Source organism: Coregonus lavaretus (assembly GCF_964263955.1).
Source record: "Coregonus lavaretus genome assembly, chromosome: 9".
In the NCBI taxonomy this organism is placed as follows: domain Eukaryota; kingdom Metazoa; phylum Chordata; class Actinopteri; order Salmoniformes; family Salmonidae; genus Coregonus; species Coregonus lavaretus.
The window spans coordinates 50,480,831-50,505,427 of NC_139996.1; the positions used below are offsets into that span (position 1 = coordinate 50,480,831).

Below are 24,597 nucleotides of genomic sequence, written 5' to 3' on the forward strand. Positions count from 1 at the left end.
TTCTCTATCAGGCATTATGTAATGTGATTTGCATTGGGAATTTATTTGACATTGTAACATGTTTTAAAACCCGAATTAAATACAAATGTCACTTAAATATCAACAAATATGAATCACGGTTAATTTTTTGACAATTATTTTTCATACATCATGAATAAATACCGGTTAATTACACTTTTCTTCTATTACGTGGGGGACTTCTATTTAGAAAAATTTCGAAATTCCGTGACCCGGAAGTACTTTTGTAGTGTTGCTGACGAGACGTGATATCCTTGCTCTGTTCTCAAAACATTCACATTTATGGGATAATATAGCCGAGCATATTCTTCATTGACCTCGCCTGCTTTAAAGTGTTTAAAGAGGAGTAATTCAAGAGAAGCGAGATTTAACAGCACGAAGTTCTGATACTTGCACGGTTTTGAACGTGAGCTTGCTTGCTAGCTAGCTATCTTCAGATGATACACATTAGCTAGCTCGCTGCCACCGAAAAGGGGACAACAAAGTTGACAATCGAATACAGAAGTTAGACCAAACAAACAATACGAACTAGTTTGCATGCGGCTTGGTTGATGCTTTGAAAGAATGGGTTTTAGTCAAACGAATTACTGTATCAACCAAGCTCAATTGAGTTTTTCATGTGAGCACTGAATAACCTTGTTTCGGTATTTTAATGGGAGGCGGGCTGCGTTGGAGTAGTACATCTAGTGGGCGACACTTGCGAAGAAGGCGGAGGTGCCGGAGACGTGCTGGGCTTGGATGGACTCGCTTGCCGGGTACGTATACAAAGCGGCTGCTGAGGGCCGAGTCCTGACGCTGGCCGCCCTGCTGCTCAACCACTCCGAGGCCGAGACACGATATTTATTGAGTTACGTGACTCACCTGGCTGGCCAACGGTCAACTCCTCTCATCATTGCAGCTCGAAACGGACACGACAAAGTTGTGAGGCTGCTGCTGGATCACTACAGGGTGGATACTGAACAGACTGGCACAGTCAGATTTGATGGGTTAGTATTCATGAATTGAATCATTGGTCATTCAATTGTGTGATTACACTTTATTTCTGCTGGCAATGGTCGGAAATTAAGCACCTTAATTGACTTTCATGTCAAATGCATCATTTGCTGGTTAATTCATTTGACCCATCTCTTCTCTCTCCTTCAGGTATGTCATTGACGGGGCCACCGCGTTGTGGTGTGCGGCTGGCGCAGGACACTTTGAGGTGGTCCGCCAGTTGGTGTGCCACCAGGCTAATGTCAACCACACCACTGTCACCAACTCCACCCCCCTGAGGGCGGCCTGCTTTGACGGGCGCCTGGACATTGTGAAATACCTGGTGGAACACCAGGCCAACATCAGCATCGCCAACAAGTACGACAACACCTGCCTGATGATCGCCGCCTACAAGGGCCACACAGACGTGGTGGGCTTTCTGCTGGAGCACGGTGCCGACCCCAACGCCAAGGCCCACTGCGGGGCCACCGCCCTGCACTTTGCTGCCGAGGCAGGCCACCTGGACATCGTGAAGGAGCTGGTGCGCTGCCAGGCAGCCATGGTGGTGAACGGCCACGGCATGACGCCGCTCAAAGTGGCGGCGGAGAGCTGCAAGGCGGACGTGGTGGAGCTGCTGCTGTCGCACGCCGAATGTGACCCGCACAGCCGCATCGAGGCCCTGGAGCTGCTGGGTGCCTCGTTCGCCAACGACCGGGAGAACTATGACATCCTCAAGACCTACCACTACCTCTACCTGGCCATGCTGGAGCGCCACCGTGATGTCGGCGCGCTCATCGCCAAGGAGCTACTGCCGCCCATCGAGGCCTACGGCGGTAGGGGCGAGTGCCGCACCCCGCAGGAGCTGGAGGCCATCCGGACGGACCGCAATGCGCTGCACATGGAGGGCCTGATGGTGCGCGAGCGCATCCTGGGCTCGGACAACATCGACGTGTCTCACCCCATCATCTACCGGGGTGCCGTGTATGCCGACAACATGGAGTTCGACCAGTGCATCAAGCTGTGGCTGCACGCGCTGCTCCTGCGCCAGAAGGGCAACCGCAACACGCATAAGGACCTGCTGCGCTTCGCCCAAGTCTTCTCCCAGATGGTGCACCTGAAGGAGCCGGTGGGGGCAGAGCCGGTGAAGCAGGTGCTGCGCTGCAGCGTGCTGGAGATCCAGAGGAGCATGGCCAGGGTGGAAGCAGCACCTGAGGCCGAGCTTCACACGGCTATGGACAACTACGAGTCCAACGTGTTCACCTTCCTCTACCTGGTGTGCATCAGCACCAAGACAGTGTGCGGCGAGGAGGAGCGCGCCCTTCTCAACAAGCAGATCTACAACCTGATCCAGCTGGACCCGCGCTCGCGGGAGGGCTCGTCTCTCCTGCACCTGGCCATCAGCTCCAGCACCCCAGTGGACGACTTCCACACCAACGACGTGTGCAGCTTCCCCAACGCGCAAGTAACCAAGCTGCTGCTGGACTGCGGCGCGCAGGTGAACGCAGTGGACCACGAGGGCAACAGTCCGCTGCACATCATCGTGCAGTACAACCGGCCCATCAGCGACTTCCTGACGCTGCACGCCATCATCATCAGCCTGGTGGAGGCGGGTGCCCACACTGACATGACCAACAAGCAAAAGAAGACGCCGCTGGACAAGAGCACCACGGGTGTGTCGGAGATCCTGCTCAAGACCCAGATGAAGATGAGCCTCAAGTGCCTGGCGTCGCGGGCCGTGCGCCAGCACCAAATCACATACCGCAACCAGATCCCTAAGACTCTGGAGGAGTTTGTGGAGTTCCACTGATCCACCTGGCCATGGAGACCTTTTTAAACAATTAGAAAACTCTTGTTCTTATTTTTTTTGTTATAATTTTCTAACAAATCAAAACTGTGCTGGCTGGTGATGATGATGATTATGAACAGTTTGACACATTTAGGTTTTTAAACAATGATTCCCTTTTTCTATTATAAGTATGAATTGTGAGTACCAGCAGCAGCACCCATACTGAAGTGTGTTACTGTCTGTGGTTGTCATTCTGACTAGTGGGTGTCACTTGCAGAATGAGGAAATTGTCAGCCTGCTTTGTGCTTTCACTTTCCCAGAGTGTTCCAAAGAGAATACTTGGCACTGCCAAGCATCCACACAATGGTGACAACAGCAGGACCATTTGACAGCTTGTACTGCATGGATCCAATTGTCCCAGACTCCCAGCTGGGTTCACAACCATGAAAAGTAACATTACACTCAATTGATTATTTTGCCTTATTATATTGCTTGTTGCAGAGATGTTGTATGCTATGTTGCATTGATTATGGAGGGCAGTGGTTTGTTTGTGTGTGTGTGTTTGAGTGAGCGAATGTGTGTCAGTCAATGGCTGGGAGATGAGACAGTAGTAGTTAAAGTCTTGGCGATAGAGAATAAGCAAGAAAAGCACAGCTTTGCAAAACAGCCAGTCATACTTTTTTTCAGTCACCCATTGCTCTTTATAAATTGGCACGGTTCCACTGATGTCTATATTTTGACATTGTTTTGCCTTGTGATTCTCAAGTCTAGTTGGATCGTCTGCCTATGTTTGGTTCCAAACTACAACTGGTGATAGAGTATTATTGCATTATAATAACGGATCGTTTCAGGATTTCTCTGTAGAAGAACAGTGAGCCAACCCACACGGTAGAGAGAGAACTGCTGGACAGCACTTTATACTTATAATAGGAGTTGTTTCTTTTCATAACTGATATAAAATAAAGGTTTATTTAAGAGGGTATGTTTGAAGATATATTTTTATGGAAAAAACATCTGCAGAAATAGATGTAAAATGATATTTTACACAAACACTGACTGGTAAAGATGTGCTTGTGATTCTATTTAGATTTTCTCTTTTGGAATAAGTAGGCCTAGATGTCCCCTTTTAACCAAGTCACCAACGCATGTGGGTTGTTGGCCATTCTGATGAGCTTTGCTACAGTGTGAGGGAACGAGCTTGGCGGCTGTGTGTGGAGACTCCATGGCTTTGGCTGAGCATGACCACATACTGGCCTTTAAATGGATGCTGCTGCTATTGATGTTTGAGCATGTCTTCCAGTTTCCGTCTCTTGTATTTGTGTGTGGGTACGCATGCTGAGATGGAGGGAAGGACTGTGGAATGTTTGTGACGGGGTTGAATGTAGGCCTATAGCCTTTTCCCTCATTCTTGCAACATGTCGTTCGTCCATAATAACCAACGATTGTACCGTCCGTCCTTGTTCTGTTTCCTAATCGGATGGTCAGAGATTAAAACTGAGAATGAAAGGTGATTTCTGCCGATTGTGACCATAGCATGCCATTAAGTGCGCTTTCTACTTTAAAACGGTGTGTGTTAAGACTAAATGCTCTATTGATTTGATCCGATTTGGCTTTAACTGTATGACACTGTTTTAAAAACAATAATTGAGTGGAGAATGTATGTATCAGATATTTCTATTTTAATATTTTGTATTTGGGGTGAGTATTGGACTAATGGATGCAAATGAACCCAAAGACAGTTTAACCCAGTGTTTCTTTTTTCAGCAGTTTACATGTCTTTTGGAAAGATACTCGTGCATTGAAGACATGAAAGATACTGCAGAAACAAAGTTGGTGTCATATTAAAGCTCTGTTTCCCAATAGCTCATTGGATTTGTCATTCCCCTTAAAGTTAATACAATTGATTTCATTTGATTCAAGTTTATTTGATCAAAGAAAGCCATCCAAGTCGGAGCATTTTCTGTCAGAAGTTGTGGGACTAAAACGATTTCTATATCACTCTTTGTGTAAAGTGATACATTTTTGCCTTGATATTAATATTTCTTATACTTTCCTTTTCTACTTGCATTCAATTAATATTTCTTTAGGTATAATTATCCCCAATTTTTTTTTTCTTGAGGTGTAGGATCTCCCTTTTAATATGACACCAAAACTGCTTAGAAGTGTGCACACAATCAAATGTATTGACATTGGTCCTCTCCAGAGGGAAAATGTAATGTGGCAATTCTGTCTGAAATCCGAGTGGATAGTGCCAAAATCTGTTCAATGTCACATGCAATGACCCGCATACCAGATGGCCTCTCGATTGAGTCCGAGCAACTGTGGGCTTAAATCTTCTCTAAAACAGATGATTCCACTGATATACCACACACATGTCATTGCATGTGGAAGCTGACCAAAACGGGTCAATCTTTTCTAATGGATATCAAGGTCAAGGTGCCCTTTTCTGTCTTTTTAGTTGCACTGGTATTGACAAGGGAGGGTAGATGACAGAAATGTCTTATTTCATTACAGTTAACAGAAAACTCATGAACTCTTTATAAACCACATGGCATGCTTTAATGATTTCTACATGGCCATCATTGCATCTTCCTTGAGATCCTGTCTAGGACCCCATGTCATCTGTGTTCATATATAAATCCACAGGTTGTACGCAACGGTGCAAAGCAGCCTCATATTGGTGTACATACATCTGACAACATTGTTGCACAATAGCCTTATTAAGTTAATACTATGTAGTTATATAGTAATGCCACTCCTTTTTTTTTAACAGTCATCGACAACTTAATTCAGTTGTGAAGGCACAGTTGGATATGTACAAAATTCAAGTTTATCGTTATACAACAAAAGTGCATCAGCTATAGAATATGGCATTTGCAAATATAATATAATATCTAAGTTGCAACATTTCCTCTTCCGAAATAAATGAGTAGGTCGTTGCTGTTGCATATTTGAGAAACACCATAGCAAAAGCCAATAAATCATCAGCCATTATAGGTAATCTTATGTTCCGAACAGGCTGCCTGGTTTTCTTTGAGCTTGTGCTGTATGTTACTGATGGATTATTCCATTCACTCTATTATACTCAGACACACACACACTGAAAACCACACACTTTCTTAGAAAAATATTCTGTGGTCCTTGGTCTGGTGAAAGATGGATTGTCATTTGGCTTTGTGATTATGATAGGTCTTAAAGACTGACTGATAACCAGGACCTCTGTGAGTTTTGTCCAGATGGTGTCAGTCTGCTAAAGTGCCTCAGTCTTACGAGACACACAGGTGGGCCGGGAGCGTCTGTCGGTTCTAAGCCGGCGAGTAAGAGGGCTCGGCAGTGCAAGACGGGTGCTGTTCAGCCAAGAGGAATACGGACACCGAGCTCACGCCCACAGTCTTGTCTGGGGTGTGCTGGGGGTCCCTGAGTGATGGGGCTGATGCGGGTCTGCACTGTTGCCATGGTTACCGCTCCTCTGGCATCTTCCCGTTGGCTACTTGCTCCTCCTCTTCCTCCCGCTGTTTCTGCCTGTTGAAGAAGCCCAGCTGGGAAGGCAGATACAGAGAGGGGAAAGAGTGAAACCAAAACCGTTCACCAGGTGTCTACAGGGACCAACATGCTGGTAGAAAGGCTGAGTTATTATTGATTATAAACCAGGTAGTTTGGCACCTGGATGCTGATTGGCTGAAAGCCATGGTATACCAGACCGTATACCACGGGTATGACCCCCAAAGTATTTGTACTATTCTAAATATGTTGGTAACTAGTTTATAATAGCAGTAAGGCACCTCTGGGGTTTGTGGAAATGGCCACTATACCACGGTTAAGGGCTGTATCCAGGCAGTCTGCGTTATGTCGTGCATAAGAAAAGCCCTTAGCTGTGGTATATTGGTCATATACCACACCCCCTCGTGCCTTATTGCTTCATTATAATGAAGATTTATGCAGGATGGCATTGATTAATTCCTACCTTCCATAGAGCCAGGATAAGCAGGGCTAGCAGCAGCAGACCGCCCAGCGTGCTCCCCACTATAATCCAGATGGGAATTTTGTAATCTTCCTCCTTTCTCATCTCCAGGATTATCTAGAGGGGAAATTACACTGGACTCAGGCATGTATGGGGGATCTGGTTTGGCTGGACTTTGCGGAGAGTGAAAGGTCAACAAACATACATTTAATACTGTCTGAAATTATTTTTCATTCTCTATGGTGGTCTTAAAACATGAGGATTCACAGGTACATATAATGTGTATAGGTCATACCAGCAAACTCCATCACCAATCTCTCTGACCAACTCCCTCGGCTCAATTCATGAGCTTTCTGAAGATCTCATGACCGTTGCGCCATCATTTGGAGGATGCACTCACAGATTTGGCCTAGCTAGGCTAATCAGTACTCATGATATATTGCTTGTTTGTTTCTTGTTTTTTTAAGCACTTTTAGATTTAGGCCAGGATTCAACCAGTCCCATCGTGCTGTCTGCCATGCACATTTTAAAGCCAATGTTCCCACGTTCACGGAGACTGCATTCATGGGAAACGCTGCATAACGCTCAATTGGAAATTACCTTTAAATGGCGGATAGCCGACAAAGCGCAATCGGATTGAATCCGGGCCTTATTTCTGTTATTCAAAGCACTATAGAAGTTTAATAAATGTATTATTATTAGGTGTGTTTAGCATCTAAGAAAAATAACAAACTGACCACAACCGAGTGATTGAAATATACCATGAAAATGACTGTGCCTGTGAACTACCTGTTCAAGTTATCAAGTTGAACCTGTGGTTTGAAGTGTAGTAAAATTGTAACGTAACAAATGAAAGGCATCTACAACAGCAAAGTAATCCGTATCACTTTCTGCCAGAAGGTGGAACCATAACCACATATATCTGAGCAACTAACACCACATTCTCCTGGTCCTCCTAGTTCTTAGGCCTCACTGCACTGGCAAGCCAAACAAGTGTGGGCACTCAACAGGGGGACTAAGTACACTTCATAAAGTACACTCAAACCAGCCCATTCCTTCAGGCTGTCATGAAGTGTTATGAAATATATGAAGTGTGAGTTGGACGTTGCTGGGGTCTTACGTGTCGTGTTGGCCTCTCCTCATGCAGAAACATGGGACTGGACGGACTCAGTTCAATGGAGGCTGCTGTCACCAACTCCAGAGTTTTAAACCTCACCTAGCAGGAAAGAGTTTAACAATAAAATAACTATCATTGCAATGATCAAATAACTCCGTCATAAACAAGTGACATTAAAGAACAACAGGAATTGACAGTTCTTTACATTAAAGGGGCTATTCAAAACTTTTGCCTCGGGGTCCAGATCACATCTTAAAATGGTCCACACGCGCACAGTCGTAAAGAAGGCGCGACAGCCGCACATTAAGCGGTACTGGAGCAATAAGTCTGACACCAAAAGGCTCCTGAACAGCTTCTATCCCCAAGTCATAAGACTGCTAAATAGCTAACAATATGGCTGCACGGACTATCAGAGTTTTTTTTTGCACTGTCTCTATGCACACTCACAGGACTCTACACACTCACGCACACTGATACTCCCAACATACACATAACATGCACAAACATTTATACTGACTATACACATGCACACACGCTCCCACACAATCATAATTTACGCTGCTGCTACTCTGTTTATTATATGTCCTGATGCCTAGTCACCTTACCCCTGTCTACCTCTATCACTCCAATATCCCTGCAAATGTTAAATATGGTATTGGAGCGGACCCTGTATATAGCTTCTTACTTTCTTGTGTTCTTCTTATTTATTATTTGTATTTCTTGTGTGTTTTTGTTCTGCCTCATGTAATTTTTAGTCCTACATTGATATTGATTACTGCATTGTTGGGTTTAGAACGTGCAAGAAAGGCATTTCACTGTACTTGTGCACGTGACATTAAAACTCGAAACCTGGATGCTATTGAGCCAACAAACATCCTATAAATGGTCAAAGTTTGAAAGAGTTATGGAGAAAGAGAGGAATAGGGGTGGTGAATGTCAGAAGTCATGTCAAACTCACAGCGAGGAGAGCTTGGAGGTGCAGCTGCCCCCTGACTGTCACTTTGACCTCCCTGTATGCAGGCAGGGTGAGTCTGCACTGCATTGGCAACGTCATGCTGTTGGAGTGATTCTGCACAACACATAACAAGGATTATCATCAACATGATACTGTCCTAATAGCACAGATGCTGCATACTCAGAGGGACCATAACCAGATGCAAAACAGATTGAAATGACATCATATTCATGTTATTCCAACCAGTTTCTGGTTGAAATGACATCATATTCATGTTATTCCAACCAGTTCCTGGTTGAAATGATATCATATTAATGTTATTCCAACCAGTTTCTGGTTGAAATTATATCATATTAATGTTATTCCAACCAATATCTGGTTGAAATGATATCATGTTAGCGTTATTCCAACCAGTTCCTGGTTGAAATGATATCATATGAATGTTATTCCAACCAGTTTCTGGTTGAAATTATATCATATTAATGTTATTCCAAACAATATCTGGTTGAAATGATATCATATTAACGTTATTCCAACCAGTTCCTGGTTGAAATGATATCATATGAATGTTATTCCAACCAGTTTCTGGTTGAAATGATATCATATGAATGTTATTCCAACCAATTTCTGGTTGAAATGATATCATATTAATGTTATTCCAACCAGTTTATGGTTGTAATGATATCATATTAATGTTATTCCAACCAGTTTCTGGATGTAATGAAATCATATTAATGTTAATCCAACCAGTTTCTGGTTGAAAGGATATCATATTAATGTTATTCCAACCAGTTTCTGGTTGAAAGGATATCATATTAATGTTATTCCAACCAGTTTCTGGTTGAAAGGATATCATATTAATCTTATTCCAACCAGTCTCTGGTTGAAAGGATATCATATTAATCTTATTCCAACCAGTTTCTGGTTGAAAGGATATCATATTAATGTTATTCCAACCAGTTTCTGGTTGAAAGGATATCATATTAATGTTATTCCAACCAGTTTCTGGTTGAAAGGATATCATATTAATGTTATTTCAACCAGTTTCTGGTTGTTGTGACTGCACCAGTTGTGCCGCCTGGGTAGTACTTCAGTACATACCCAACCACACTAGACACGCAGGCAGATAACGGATACTTACCAGCTGTGGGACGTGTGAGAGATCTTCAGGGAAAACATGGCTTGGAGTCATGTGATGTGGGAGGACACAGTTAGAGCTAACCGTCTGGTGAGGAGAGAGCGAGAGAGAGTTTTAATCTGTCATAGCTACACACAGACACAGGCAGTAGGACAGCCAGTACAGCCAGAAGCAACAACGGCGAGATCTGAAAACAGCAGTTGGTGCGAGGGCACCCATCAAACATTGAAGAATTAGAGCAGTTTGCTGCTGAAGAGTGGGCTAAATTGCCAGCAGAAAGATGCAGCAAGCTCATTGATGGCTACAAGAAGTGTTTGTCTGCAGTTATCTTAGCCAAAGGCTGTGCAACCTAGTACTAGCTCCGGGGTGCCAATAATTTTGTCCATGCCATTTGTCTTTATTTTCTAAATTACAATTGTAAACTTAAGTTTACAAAACTAAAATTGGTTTGCAATGTTGAAAATCCAATAACAAGGTGTGGTGACCACAATTTGGTTTAAATGTCAACTTATTTGAGAAGAAATAGGGAATATCTACGAAAGGTGCAAGGGTGCTAATATATTTGGCCGCAATTGTATCCAGTAGATTAATTAACTATTGACACTGCAATATAAAAATATTGAATAATAACCAATCCTCTCACCTGGTCAATGTCGATATTGGCAATCTGGAAGAGATGGTTACCACTCTTTGTAACAGCAAACACGTCAACAGTGAACTGCAAGTCTGTCACTGGGAAGAAGCCCAGATTCTGGATCTGTACATTGAGAAGATAAAAAATATAAAGATACTGAAGAGAATGGGAAAAAAAAGTTTAAAAAAATGTATAGTCTACAGATTATAGTCAGTATTTAGTATTTATACTACAATGTGGATTGGCCATAGGTATAACTTGGACAAAAGGTTGCAGGTCGGGTCTTGTTAAGGTAGGGTTGAGAGATACTCACGTGGTAAGTAAGGTTAAACGTTGGACCACTGCTGCCGGGTTTGTTCCGGTAGGGGTCTGAGTTGATCTCAAAACGAGGAGGCGTGGAGTCCCTGAGGTGGAGAGAAAATCAGTGGATGATCCAAAATAGCCACTTTAAAACACTCCTTATGTGTGGAATCATCTGAATTCAGCAGCTCATAGAAATCCACCTTGTGAACAGGAGGTCTGCCTCATACTTCAGAGGATGAAATATGTTGTTGATGTTGTCCTCTGGGCTCATCTCCTCCCCGTCGCTGTAGAGCACAAATCAACATGAAATAATTCACCTGGACCCTGTTTGTGTTTGACACCAGGGTTGGGGTCAATTCCATTTATTTCAGTTTACTTCCCAAATTGACTGGATTGAAATGGAATTGACCTCAACCCTGTTGGGTACAGTACATACGTTAATTGTTTAGGAGGAGGTGATTGTGGAGACATAGCAGATCCGGTTCCAATAGTCCGTAGCGGATGGGTACCTGGTGGTACTAGCTACCCAATGGGCAAAAACTGGCTGAATCAATGTTGTTTCCACTTCATTCAAAAAAAAGATATGTGATGACATTGAATCAACGTGGAAAATTGATTGGATTTGAAAAAGTCATCAACGTAAGGGAATTTCGTCATTTATTAATCTAACTTTTAACCCAGGGGTGTCAAACTCATTTTCGCTCAGGGGCCACATGGAGGAAAATCTATTCCTAAGTGGGCCGGACCGGAAAAATCATGGTATATATAACTTAAAAACAACAACTTCAGATTGTTTTCTTTGTTTTAATACGATCAACATACAACATAAAGCTGGAGCCTGAGGACAGTGTGTCCAAAATAGTAATTCTCAGGCAGAAATGTAGATAACAATAATGAAATCCCCAAACAAGTGCAAGAACCACAGAGTCAAGAATAGGTTAAATATACAAATAAAATAAAATCAATTAAAAACAATAGTACATCAACATAAAAACATATAAACATAAAGCTGGAGCCTGAGGACAGTGTGTCCAAAAGCACAACATCACTATTAATCATAAAACACGTCAAGTTTATTTGAAAATTCTAAAGAAAAAGAACACAAACACACAATGCCTCAGTGATTCACAGAAGTATATCACAGATCACAGAACTATATCAGGGTGTCTCATGTAGCACTTTAAGTGGGGTTGCATAGTTTATTTGACTCCTGATACCTGGCATCTTTTAGCTTTCACCAGCGCATCAATATCAGGCGTCACATCCTGAGTGGCAGCCAATTTCAGGATGTGATTCAAGTGCTTGTGCGTGAGCCTTGAGCGCAGCTTTGTTTTATTTATGCTCATTACAGAGAAAACTTCCTCACAAAGATATGTGGTTCCAAACATGCACAACAGTTTTGCAGCGAGGGCTGTCAAGTTGGGGTAACCTGGCAAGAGATTCTGATTAAATGTGTCCAAGCCAGCTGCGGCAAATTTGCCCTTCAAATCTGAGTCACACTGCAAGTCTATTATTTCAGGTTGGATGCTGACGGGCAGATCAAAGGGATTCACGGTGAATGGCGAGCAAAAAACGTTGAAGTCTTTCTCCAGTTCACCAAAAATCTGAAAGCGTTGCTCAAACTCCCGTAACAGTCCCGTTATTTTATCTTTGAACCGCCACATGTTGGGTCGCGCACACATTTTTCAGACAGGGGAAGTGAGCTGCGTCACCACCGGCAAGTTGCGTCTCCCACAATGACAGCTTCAACTTGAAAGAACGTATGCTGTCATAATACTGCGTGACAACTTTGTTGCGCCCTTGCAGCTGTTTGTTCAAGTTATTCAGGTGCTCTGTAACATCCACCATAAATGCAAGGTCCTGCATCCATTCTGCGGAATGGAATTCTAACACTGGTTTGCCCTTTTCTTCCATGAACTGTTCAATTTCTTCTCGTAAATCAAAGAAACGCCTCAGCACCTCGGCTTAACCATCTTACCTCAGTGTCGTATGGCAGGCCATAGATGTGGTCTTTCTCTCTGAGAAGGCTGTCAAACTGACGGTGATTCAGGCTTCTGGATCGGATGAAATTAACAGTTTGGATGACCACCTTCATGACGTTATCCATCTTTAATGACTTGCAACACAAAGCCTCCTGGTGCAAAATACAGTGAAAAGTCAAAAAATCACGTCCTCCATTTGCAGATTGCACTTTCTCTCTGAACTTTGTCACAACGCCTGCTTTTTTCCCGATCATTGAGGGCGCACCATCTGTAGCCAGGCTGACAGCGCGGGACCAGTCCACTCCGACCCTGTCCAGCGCGCCGACGAGTGCGGTAAAAATATCAGCTGCTGTCGTTGTATCTGTCATCGGCACCAACTCCACGAACTCCTCGTGACGGTCAATGTGTCATCAACTCCGCGGATGAAAATGGCCAGTTGTGCAACATCTGTAATGTCCGTGCTTTCATCAATTGCAACCGAAAACGCAATAAATGACTTTACTTTTTGCTTCAACTGGCTGTCCAAATCCACTGAAAGATCGGAAATCCTGTCTGCAACTGTGTTTCTTGTCAGGCTGATATTTACAAAAGCCTGACACTTTTCAGGGCACACAATCTCCGCTGCCTTCATCATGCATGTTTTTACAAATTCACCCTCACTAAATGGTTTTGAAGCCACTGCGATTTCATTAGCAATGAGGTAGCTAGCTTTCACTGCAGCGTCACTGATGTCTCGGCTGTGAGTAAACACAGACTTGACCTACTTGCTCTGCCCCGGTATAAACAGTTTGCTTGCTTAACACAATTGCTATTGCGCCATCCAGTGGACGCAATTGGAACAGCAGTTTATTTTATTGAAAAATTGCAGCGCATTTTTATACTTTACAAAATCATCTCGCGGGCCGGATTAAACCCGTTTGCGGGCCTGATCCGGCCCGCGGGCCGGACGTTTGACACCCCTGTTTTAACCTAAATCGAATGACATGGTGAAATGTTTTGTTGATTTAATAATAATATAATATAATATGCCATTTAGCAGACGCTTTTATCCAAAGCGACTTACAGTCATGCGTGCATACATTTTTGTGTATGGGTGGTCCCGGGGATTGAACCCACTACCTTGGCGTTACAAGCGCCGTGCTCTACCAGCTGAGCTACAGAGGACCAGCTGGATTTCATGTTGAATTCACATTAGTTGACAACCAAATGTAAATCAAAACTAGATGTTGAACTGACGTCTGTGTCCAGTGGGTAGGGACTGAAATGGAATGTGGTGATTGGCAGGACAAGTTGAGCATACAAGGCCCTCAGCAATGGTTAATATGAACATATACAGGTAACTGCCAAAATAAAGGAAACACTTGAGTAAATGATACAAAGTATATTGAAAGCAGATGCTTCCACACAGGCGTGGTTCCTGAGTTAATTAAGCAATTAACATCCCATCATGCTTAGTGTCATATAAAAATGCCCAGTTCCCCATTATTTTGGCTACCAAGGCTAGAAGAAGAGATCTCAGTGACTTTAAAAGAGGGGTCTCAAAGGAGCATAGGGGGTTTAAAGGGTGTGTGTGTGTGTGTGTGTGTGTGTGTGTGTGTGTGTGTGTGTGTGTGTGTGTGTGTGTGTGTGTGTGTGTGTGTGTCACCAGATCTCAACCCAATTGAACACTTATGGGAGATTCTGGAGTGGCATCTGAGACAGCGTTTTCCACCACCATCAACAAAACACCAAATGATGAAATTTCTCATGGAAGAATGGTATCGCATCCCTCCAATAGTCCAGCCATTTATAGAATATATGCTAAGGTGCATTGAAGCTGTTCTGGCAGCTCGTGGTGGCGCAATGCCCTATTAAGACACTTTATGTTGGTGTTTCCTTTATTTTGGCAGTTACCTGTATGTTTATGAATATATTAATATATGTACTGTATGTCTATCACCTGGCAGCCTCCAGGACAACGCTCACATGGTCCAGGAAGACAGAGTGACTCAACTCAAACTCCAGCCGGAAAGACACCTGGGACACGGGCAGAAAATACATTTACTATGAGTCACATACCATCCACATGCATTTTTTTATGTTGGAAACTCAGGAACTGAGAGACTTACACAGGCTAAGAAATGTTAAGGTATCGGGCAACAAGCTGTGATTTACATTTAGTTTTTGCCTCCAGTCAAATTCTACCTAATATGGTACAGAGGCTTTTCAAAGGAGAGCCAGTAGAAATCTGCACCATGGTATTTCAGACAGCCCTCTCTGAAGTGGTGCCTCAAGGCCAGGGCCTATACTGGGGCCACCACGGTCTCTGCTGCTTTACTGTGGAGTTTAATACATCATCTTATAATGAGTGTAGAAAAACACATTTTTCCTAATCCAATGTAATCTAATCTAAATGAATGAACTGAAAATGAACAAAAACGATATGTCTAAGAGTGCGGTTTCTGCTCACAGCCAGAACACAGAATGGACCTGTAACTCACTGACTTACCATGGTATATCAGGACAATAAAACCAGGGACAGACAGAGGAATCTCCTAAATGGGGCTCAGTGGTATTTAAGGCACTGGGTGACCGCAATTCTCTGACTACAAAACTATATGACCATGTGTTGAGTTGAGAATGCAAGCTTTTGTACAGATGGCTTTACCTATAAAGTAGCTTATTTTTGCAGGTTTAGGGTTCTGTTTATTACCCTCACCTGGTAAGCTGTGCATACTGAAGTTATGTCTTTGGTCATGTTAAAGGGATAGTTCATCTAACTTACTAAATTACATTTTGGTTTCCATACCCTGTAAGCAGTCTATGGACAAGGTATGACAGCAATCCATGCTTCGGTTTAGTTTCCCTGGCACTGTTTCCAAATGCTAACGTTTTAGCATTTGTGGCACAAATCCCATAGCCTGACGACTCACACTGAATTCTTCCGCTGCTCTGTCTTTCGCTACATACTTTAGTCTGAGACTGCCATCATTTAAGTCGTTTGTGGTCACGAGGGGCACGAGGGGCATTGTACAAAACAAAGTAATAAGCGATTGGATCGTCTCTAACCAATCAGAGTATGAAAGCCAATTACAGATTTTCAAACTGCCGCTTTACCCACGTGTTCTGGCTCTGGCCCAACCCATCGATTTCTGGACCAATCAGACAGCCCGAATGTGTGCACATTCGGTGAAGGGTCGGGGAGGTTCTCAGATCCAGACTCATTGCAGAGAACAAACTAACGTCTGTGGGTGTGGCGTAGCGTTTGGCCGGAGCATGGAGTCTGGATAGCCAGGCAACAAATCCCATTCAAGTCATGGGACCGATATTAGCATTTTTCACGCATGATGTTCAAATCTTTCAAAAGTATCTAAAATTGATTGTGAAGTTCAACAAAGGCACTTATAGATGATTTGAACATGATGTGCGAAATAAATGCTAATATCGGTCCCATGACTTGAATGGGATTCGGGCCACAAATGCTCAAACGTTAGCATTTGGAAACAGTGCCAGTCACTGCCAGGGAAACTAAACCAAGGCATGGATTGCTGTCATACCTTGTACATAGACTGCTTACAGGGTAAGGAAACTAATGTGTCATTTTGTAATTTGGGTGAACAATCCCTTTAAGGGCCAGGAGTTCTTCCAAACCCTGTGACCTGACAAGGCAAAAATCTAGTATGTCCCTGAGTTTTTCCTGGTCAGATGCTGTGGTAAGCAAAAATGCTGGCCCTAGTAATGTTAACTAAATGTGTCCAATTGAAAACCTCTAGTATAGGCAAGAGGATGTAGTGAGGGTGATGAACTGACAAGGCAGGAGGCAGCAACAGTGCTGATCAGATACTGTACCTGGGTCAGTGACCTCATAAAGGGTGAGCTGACATTGCAGGTCCTCTCGTTCCTCTCCCTGTCATCAGCACGACATTCAATCTGGATGTCTGAGTGGTCCTGCAGGGTGACAGAGATACGCTGAGTCAAGTGCTGAATAAGACCTAATGTATTAATTTGATCACAAACAGTCATAGGTTGTTTATGCTGTAATCTTAACATAGTAAGAGATGTCATGATGTGGTCTATCTAACTCACATGTCTGATGAAAAATTAAAAGATTAGTGTATGACCTCTCCCCTCACTGATATGATATGAACTCACTATGCAGCGACAGTTCGCAGAACCATACCATGGTTATCCTCTGTTTTCTCCTACCTTGACTATGAGACTGGAGAAGAGCAGGTTGTGGGAGTGGGAGATGTTGAGCGTGGTGCCATAGGCGTTCTCTCCTCGGTTCTCCAGGCGAGCTTCCACCACCAGCCTCCTGCGTGACGCCTCCACCACTCGCTCCGAGCTCACCGAGGCCCCCTGGTGGTGACACAGCGCCCATGCATCCCGCTCCCTTGGCCCACAGAACTGCCTTTGGCCATAGACATACATGAACATTAAAGCCACGTGGAAAATCCCCTTCTGAGACCCTTTTTAAGGTGAATTCAATGATTCAATGATTGGTGGGTTCCCCGAGTGACTTTTTCCATTTCCACTGCTGTCTGAAAGTATCAGATGGGTGGAAACAGTATAGCGGAAACTCCACCTTGCCTATTAGAGTGAAGTGTAAAGGGGAGTGGCTTAAGGGATGATTTGGGTTTGGACATACAGACACCATCTCAGAAAAGTGTGTGTGTATTGTGTGTGTGTGTGTTTCTGAGGGCTAAAAAGTCACCTGCGGTCTAGAAGGTCTGTGTGACTGTGCAGGATGAGGTCAGGGACACAGCTGTCATCCCCCTCGCAGCCATTCCAGAAGGGGATCTACAGAGAGATATCAAATAAAAAAATCTAATACAATTTTATTTGTCACATGCTTCGTAAACAACAGGTGTGGACTAACAGTGAAATGCTTACTTGCGGTCCCTTCCCAACAATGCAGAGAGGAAGAAAACAGAGAAATAATAGAAAAGTAAAACACATAATAATACAAGTGATAATAGATACACAATGAGTAACGATAACTTGGCTATATACACGGGGTACCAGTACCGAGTCGATGTGCAGGGGTACGAGGTAATTGAAGTACAGTTGAAGTCGGAAGTTTACGTACACTTACGTTGGAGTCATTCAAACTCGTTTTTCAACCACTCCACAAATTTCTTGTTAGCAAACTATAGTTTTGGCAAGTCGGTTAGGACATCTACTTTGTGCATGACACAAGTAATTTTTCCTACAATTGTTTACAGACAGATTATTTCACTTATAATTCACTGTATCACAATTCCAGTGGGTCAGAAACTTACATACACTAAGTTGACTGTGCCTTTAAACAGCTTGGAAAATTCCAGAAAATGATGTCATGGCTTTAGAAGCTTCTGATGGGCTAATTGACATCATTTGAGTCAATTGGAGGTGTACCTGTGGATGTATTTCAAGGCCTACCTTCAAACTCAGTGCCTCATTGCTTGACATCATGGGAAAATCAAAAGAAATCAGCCAAGACCTCAGAAGAAAATGTGTAGACCTCCACAAGTCTGGTTCATCCTTGGGAGCAATTTCCTAACGCCTGAAGGTACCACGTTCATCTGTACAAACAATAGTACGCAAATATAAACACCATGGGACCATGCAGCCGTCATACCGCTCAGGAAGGAGACGCATTCTGTCTCCTAGAGATGAACATACTTTGGTGCGAAAAGTGCAAATCAATCCCAGAACAGCAGCAAAGGACCTTGTGAAGATGCTGGAGGAAACAGGTACAAAAGTATCTATATCCACAGTAAAACTAGTCCTATATCGACATAACCTGAAAGGCCGCTCAGCAAGGAAGAAGCCACTGCTCCAAAACAGTCATAAAAAACACAGATTACGGTTTGCAACTGCACATGGCGACAAAGATCGTACTTTTTGGAGAAATGTCCTCTGGTCTGATGAAACAAAAATAGAACTGTTTGGCCATAATGACCATTTGGAGGAAAAAGGGGGATACTTGCAAGCCGAAGAACACCATCTTAACCGTGAAGCACGGGGTGGTAGCATCATGCTGTGGGGGTGCTTTGCTGCAGGAGGGACTGGTGCACTTCACAAAATAGATGGCATCACGAGGAAGGAAAATTATGTGGATATATTGAAGCAACATCTCAAGACATCAGTCAGGAAGTTAAAGCTTAGTCGCAAATGGGTCTTCCTAATGGACAATGACCCCAAGCATACTTCCAAAGTTGTGGCAAAATGGCTTAAGGACAAGAAAGTCAAGGTATTGGAGTGGCCATCACAAAGCCCTGACCTCAATCCTATAGAAAATATGTGGGCAGAACTGAAAAAGCATGTGCGAGCAAGGAGGCCTACAAACCTGACTCAGTTACACCAGTCAGGAGGAATGGGCCAAAATTCACCCAACTTATTGTGGTAAGCTTGTGGAAAGCTACCTGAAACGTTTGACTCAAGTTAAACAATTTAAAGGCAATGCTACCAAATACTTATTGAGTGTATGTAAACTTCTGACCAACTGGGAATGTGATGAAATAAATAGAAGCTGAAATAAATCATTCTCTCTACTATTATTCTGACATTTCACATTCTTAAAATAAAGTGGTGATCCTAACTGACCTAAGACAGGGAATTTTTACTAGGATAAAATGTCAGGAATTGTTAAAAACTGAGTTTAAATGTATTTGGCTAAGGTGTATGTAAACTTCCGACTTCAACTGTAGATATGTACATATAACTAGGAATAAAGTTACAGATAGTAAACAATAGCAGCAGCGTATGTGATGAGTCAAAAAAGTTTGTGCAAAAAGGGTCAAGTGTCAAGAGCCCGGGTAGCTGTTTGGTTAACTATTTAACTAACTATTTAGCAGTCTTATGGCTTGGGGGTAGAAGCTGTTCAGGGTCCTGCATAGATAGTAGGAAATATAGTGTAATATATTGGTGTAAAGCCAAATAACAGGTCCGCTCTTCAGCAAAAGTATGTATCAGAACCAGTACATCTGTTCCCAGTTGCAAAACATGCATGAACTCAATCAATGCAGTACTATATGAACATATGACATTATCTCATATACATCTGCTGTACAGTAACGATAGAGTGGAGATAATGGGAGTAGGTGCTGTAGCTCTTTGTGATGTAGCTCTATGTACTGTACCTCTAGGTGTAGTTACTGGTTCTCCTCACCTCAGTCCTAAAGGTAGTGGGCCAGCCGTGGTCCAACACCGGGCCTTCGTCTGGACTCTGCAGACCTGCCTTCACCACAAACACTATGGGATGGCCGTAGTCTGTAGTTTCCTGTTGGAGCAAGGTGGAAGTCAACTATAGAAATGTAATTACCCATTGCCTTAGTTTGAGGGGCTTTTTCCCTTCTAGAATGTATATTTCTAGAAGGGAAAAAGTGTGCTCCCTGCCACAACTAGTTTCAATACAGAACATGTATGTACAATGAAATGAATACAGCAATAAAGAAGCTTATGCAGAATTAAAACTTGATCATTCATGAACTGCTTTTACTTGCAGGTGCTTGGCCTGAGACTGTGCTCACTCACCTGTACGTAGAAGTGGACATGTTCACAGGACTCCTCCCCACGTTGTAGTGTCAGATTCCTTGTCAGCTGCTGTCTGTCGTTGTGGTCCAGCGATGCTCTGGGAGGGTGCCTTCTCTCGTCAAGCAGCACGCTGTACCACATACCTGACCACACTCAGAGAGAGAGAGAGATAAAGAGTGTGTGTGAGTGTAACAGTAGTGGTTCTGTCACTTCGATGACCACACTTGTGTGTAGAGTAACCTTGTCTGAGACCTCAACAGTTGTATTGGCTCCTCGGCCTGAGCCAATGCCTTAGCTTAGCGGGCTAATATGATGTTCTGCACACAGAAGACCTAGGTTCGTATCCCGTCGGTCACATGAGAAGACAACTGAATGATGTTCATGTCCACTAAACTGTGTTGACAGGCAGTAAATGTTGACACCTACTGCTTTAAGATTCATTTAGGCTCGAATGATATGTCAGTGAGGGCTAGCTGTATGTAGCAGGCAATAAATATTCCCTCTCCATCTATCCAACTGTGGGCATTAACGATATGAGGACACAGACTAGACTTTTTCATCTTTTTCATTCCGGCTTCTCCTCTCACCATGGGCGGTCGTGGTAACAGGAGAATGCTGAATGGGAAAAGTGGAAGCACAGTATGTTGTGTCTGTCAGGTTCTGCTTTCATCTAAAAGTGGGTCTGAAAGTATGCAACTCTAGCCCTGAGGTAAATCAGGAGCTACGCTGCTCCATTTCTATGTGTGTAGAGATAGTGTGTGTGTGTGTGTGTGTGTGTGTGTGTGTGTGTGTGTGTGTGTGTGTGTATGCCTGCGTGCATACACACTTCTGTCTAATAGAAACCAGACGAGAGGAAGGAGGGAGAAGGGAGGGAGGACTGGAAGGGAAGACAGAGACCGACACACTTTAAGCCCCTCTCCATGGCTCTGCTCTGCTGAGTGACGCACTTTAAAGAGTTCCCCTGAGCCCCTGGGCTTAGGACATCAGGAAAAAGGATTTCATGATAAAACGGACTGACCCGAGCCACACATCTGACAGGAATTACACACAGACACAACAACGACCCCTAACCCTTTCACATGACACTCCCTTTGTGCTGTATTTTTTTTTGCACCCCTCATAAAATGAATGCAAAAATAATGATTACCACCACAAATAACAATAACTGTAGCAACCCTGTGTTTATAAACATGGATATCAACTTAACCACTTCAGCATGGTTTTATGGCACAGTCGATGCCACGCAAGTCTACGGGTCAGAAGGTTGAGGGTCCGCCGACCACCACGGACAAGCTCACTCTCCCTGCCTGTCTCATTACACTACTATCAGAGCTGGCTGCAGACAATGATCGGCTAGGGGGATATCAGATTTTCAAAATGTTTATGGTATATTTATAATTATATACAATATTTGCACCAAAGTTTCCACCAACAGGATTCTGTGCTAATGCACCAAAAAACAACCAATAAGCAACCAGCATACTGATGACTGACTTTGCTTCACCAGGGTTTGCGTTTTCAACATCATAATCAAGTAGAGTATGTCAATCTCGACAAATAAACAATACAACCCTTCCTACTCAGTATCGAAGGCTTGGCTTGACAATCTCCAAATGTCATTAAACTTTTTGGTGTTTTGTAACAGATGTCTCTTTCTATTCATCGATTGGCCGGTGCGCAGTTTGGATGCTGGAATTATATTAGAGTGGAGTGGATGAAAGTGAGCAGGTAGCCTACAGGAGACTTTTGAAGTAGCCTAATCAGATTAAAATATTGTGACCGGTTGTGTTATACATTTTAAAAGTTAAATGACAAATATTTTGGCAATATTGAAGCGTTAGGTTTGAGGTCAAGGAATAGTGGCTCGGATTGGAAAGGAGGCAGAACAGGTGCGTGTTAAGCTTTCCTGAATAACTGGGCCTGCTGGGAGCATAGGACTATGTGGCTACACTATATAGAACGACTTGGGAGAATGATGATGGGCAACAGACAGCTCATCAGTATCAGAAGTAAAACTACAGCCAGACTGTCCTGTACTGCGCCTTTCTAGACCTTATAATCTGTCGAGAGTAGATTCACAACTGATCCAAATGGAATGAATAGAATGAAATATTCAAATAACAGGGCTTTTGCGCCATTATTTTCATTACATTTTCACTGCAGTTTACAGCCTAGAGTAGAATTGTACTCAATTGTACTCACTTGAAAACAATAATGCACAGATTCATTGCATTGTGGTGTTATAGACTATTCTAGATAGGATAATTGTATTGTCCCCAAAGCCAAGCAAATGTAATGAACTGTATAATGGATTAATTTTCTTTTAAAGTGAGGCGAGCCAGCGAAAAAACATTATATTGTGACAGTATAATGGTTTTGGAATGACAGTCACAGGGACCAGGGTTTGAATCCAAGTCAGGCTACCCCACTCCTCTATATTGGTGTCAGGTGTTGGAGAGCACCATTGAAAGCATGTCCCAGCCGAGTTTTAGTCACAGTACATTTGTGATGGCAGAGTACAGAGGCGTCATGCCCATAGGGGGCACAACTTTGTCCTTTAAAAAAAAAAATATATATATATATTTTGTTGTTGTTCCTCTGTAATACTACTAGTCACCTAGTAATTTTATGGAGTTGGCTTTAGCCAATTTGAGGTTGGGAGATTATGTTCCCAATCTCTCAAACTCATATCTCATAACTAGCTACCAAGAAGCCATTTCAGGCTATCAATAAAGTTAGAGTAGCTAGCTTGTTTATTTTAGCTTGCATGCTTGCTGTCAAGGTTGGTAGACTTTAGAAAAAAGCAAGCAATAACTAAATGTACTGAATAAGACTCACATTCCTTTTAATCTTTTACACAGATTTGAGCAGAGATGCAGAGAAGCATATTTTGTTTCTTAAAAAAAAAAGACTACCAGTCAGGAGGATACAGACAGCTCAAGAGGTATGCTTAGATATGCAAAAAGATATACTTTATTTATATTTTTTACATAGAATCAACAATCATTATGGCTCTAAATTGCAGGAAAAAGCTGTTTCAGGTGTTTGAGAAATGCAAAAATTCCCTCTTGATCAACTCGCTAACATTCTCGTGTACTTTATGTTCCCTCAGAATTTTGGGGTGAATGACGCCCCTGACAGAGTATGCAAAACAAATGTGCACCCGATTGATAGATATCATTCTGTCAGGTAGGCCTATTTTGCAGTCAATATTTAATTGAGATGGTTTTTGAACATTGAAAATGACTGTTTCAGCATGCATCGCAGATTTTATAGAGCCAATAAGCTATACAGTGCATTCGGAAAGTATTCAGACCCCTTTACTTTTTCCACATTTTGTTACGTTACAGACTTATTCTAACATTGATTGAATAAATGTTTATCCTCATCAATCTACTCACAATACCCAATAATGACGAAGCAAAAACAGGTTTTAAGACATTTTAGCAAATGTATTAAAAATAAGAAACAGAAATACCTTATTTACATAAGTATTCAGACCCCTTTGCTATGAGACTCGAAATTGAGCTCAGGTGCATCCTGTTTCCATTGATCATCCTTGAGATGTTTCTACAACTTGATTGGAGTCCACCTGTGGTAAATTAAATTGATTGGACATGATTTGGAAAGGCACACACCTGTCTATATAAGGTCCCACAGTTGACAGTGCATGTCAGAACAAAAACCAAGCAAGGAGGTCGAAGGAATTGTGTCCGTAGAGCTCAGAGACAGGATTGTGTCGAGGCACAGATCTAGGGAAGGATTTAAAAAAATGTCTGCAGCATTTAAGGTCCCCAAGAACACAGTGGCCTCCATCATTCTTAAATAGAAGAATTTTGGAACCACCAAGACTCTTCCTAGAACAGGCCAAACTAAGCAATCGGGCGAGAAGGGAGGTGACCAAGAATCCGATGGTCACTCTGACAGAGCTCCAGAGTTCCTCTGTGGGGATGGGAGAACCTTCCAGAAGGACAACCATCTCTGCAGCACTCCACCAATCAGGCCTTTATGGTAGAGTGGCCAGACGGAAGCCACTCCTCAGTAAAAGGCACATGACAGCCCGCTTGGTGTTTGCCAAATGGCACCTAAAGGACTCTCGGATCATGAGAAACAAGACTCTCTGGTCTGATGAAACCAAATTGAACTCTTTGGCCTGAATGCCAAGCGTCACGTCTGAAGGAAACCTGGCACCATCCCTACAGTGAAGCATGGTGGTGACAGCATCATGCTGTGG

At 43.1% G+C, this 24,597-nt stretch overlaps 2 protein-coding genes across 2 annotated transcripts in view; one reads left to right on the forward strand and one right to left on the reverse strand.

Annotated features, from left to right (window-relative positions):
• Positions 1-263: 263 nt before the first annotated feature.
• Positions 264-4,638, forward strand: fem1b (fem-1 homolog b). The gene is made up of 2 exons (XM_084169170.1): positions 264-1,004; positions 1,162-4,638. Exons 1-2 carry the CDS (start codon positions 757-759, stop codon positions 2,795-2,797), a joined length of 1,884 nt encoding a protein of 627 aa, XP_084025296.1. The 5' UTR covers positions 264-756; the 3' UTR covers positions 2,798-4,638.
• A 678-nt stretch (positions 4,639-5,316) lies between these two features.
• Positions 5,317-24,597, reverse strand: part of LOC311135230 (integrin alpha-11-like) — a 104,255-nt gene continuing 84,974 nt past the window's right edge. The window contains exons 17-30 of the mRNA XM_084169169.1: positions 20,364-20,506; positions 19,999-20,109; positions 17,560-17,645; positions 17,052-17,256; positions 16,695-16,793; positions 14,806-14,882; positions 11,085-11,168; positions 10,895-10,985; positions 10,591-10,704; positions 9,951-10,034; positions 8,813-8,923; positions 7,858-7,953; positions 6,741-6,854; positions 5,317-6,315 (exon numbers count right to left, since the gene is read on the reverse strand). Of these exons, the coding sequence (XP_084025295.1) occupies positions 6,235-6,315; positions 6,741-6,854; positions 7,858-7,953; positions 8,813-8,923; positions 9,951-10,034; positions 10,591-10,704; positions 10,895-10,985; positions 11,085-11,168; positions 14,806-14,882; positions 16,695-16,793; positions 17,052-17,256; positions 17,560-17,645; positions 19,999-20,109; positions 20,364-20,506 (1,496 nt within the window). The 3' untranslated portion in view covers positions 5,317-6,234. The remainder of the gene's footprint in view (positions 6,316-6,740; positions 6,855-7,857; positions 7,954-8,812; positions 8,924-9,950; positions 10,035-10,590; positions 10,705-10,894; positions 10,986-11,084; positions 11,169-14,805; positions 14,883-16,694; positions 16,794-17,051; positions 17,257-17,559; positions 17,646-19,998; positions 20,110-20,363; positions 20,507-24,597) is intronic.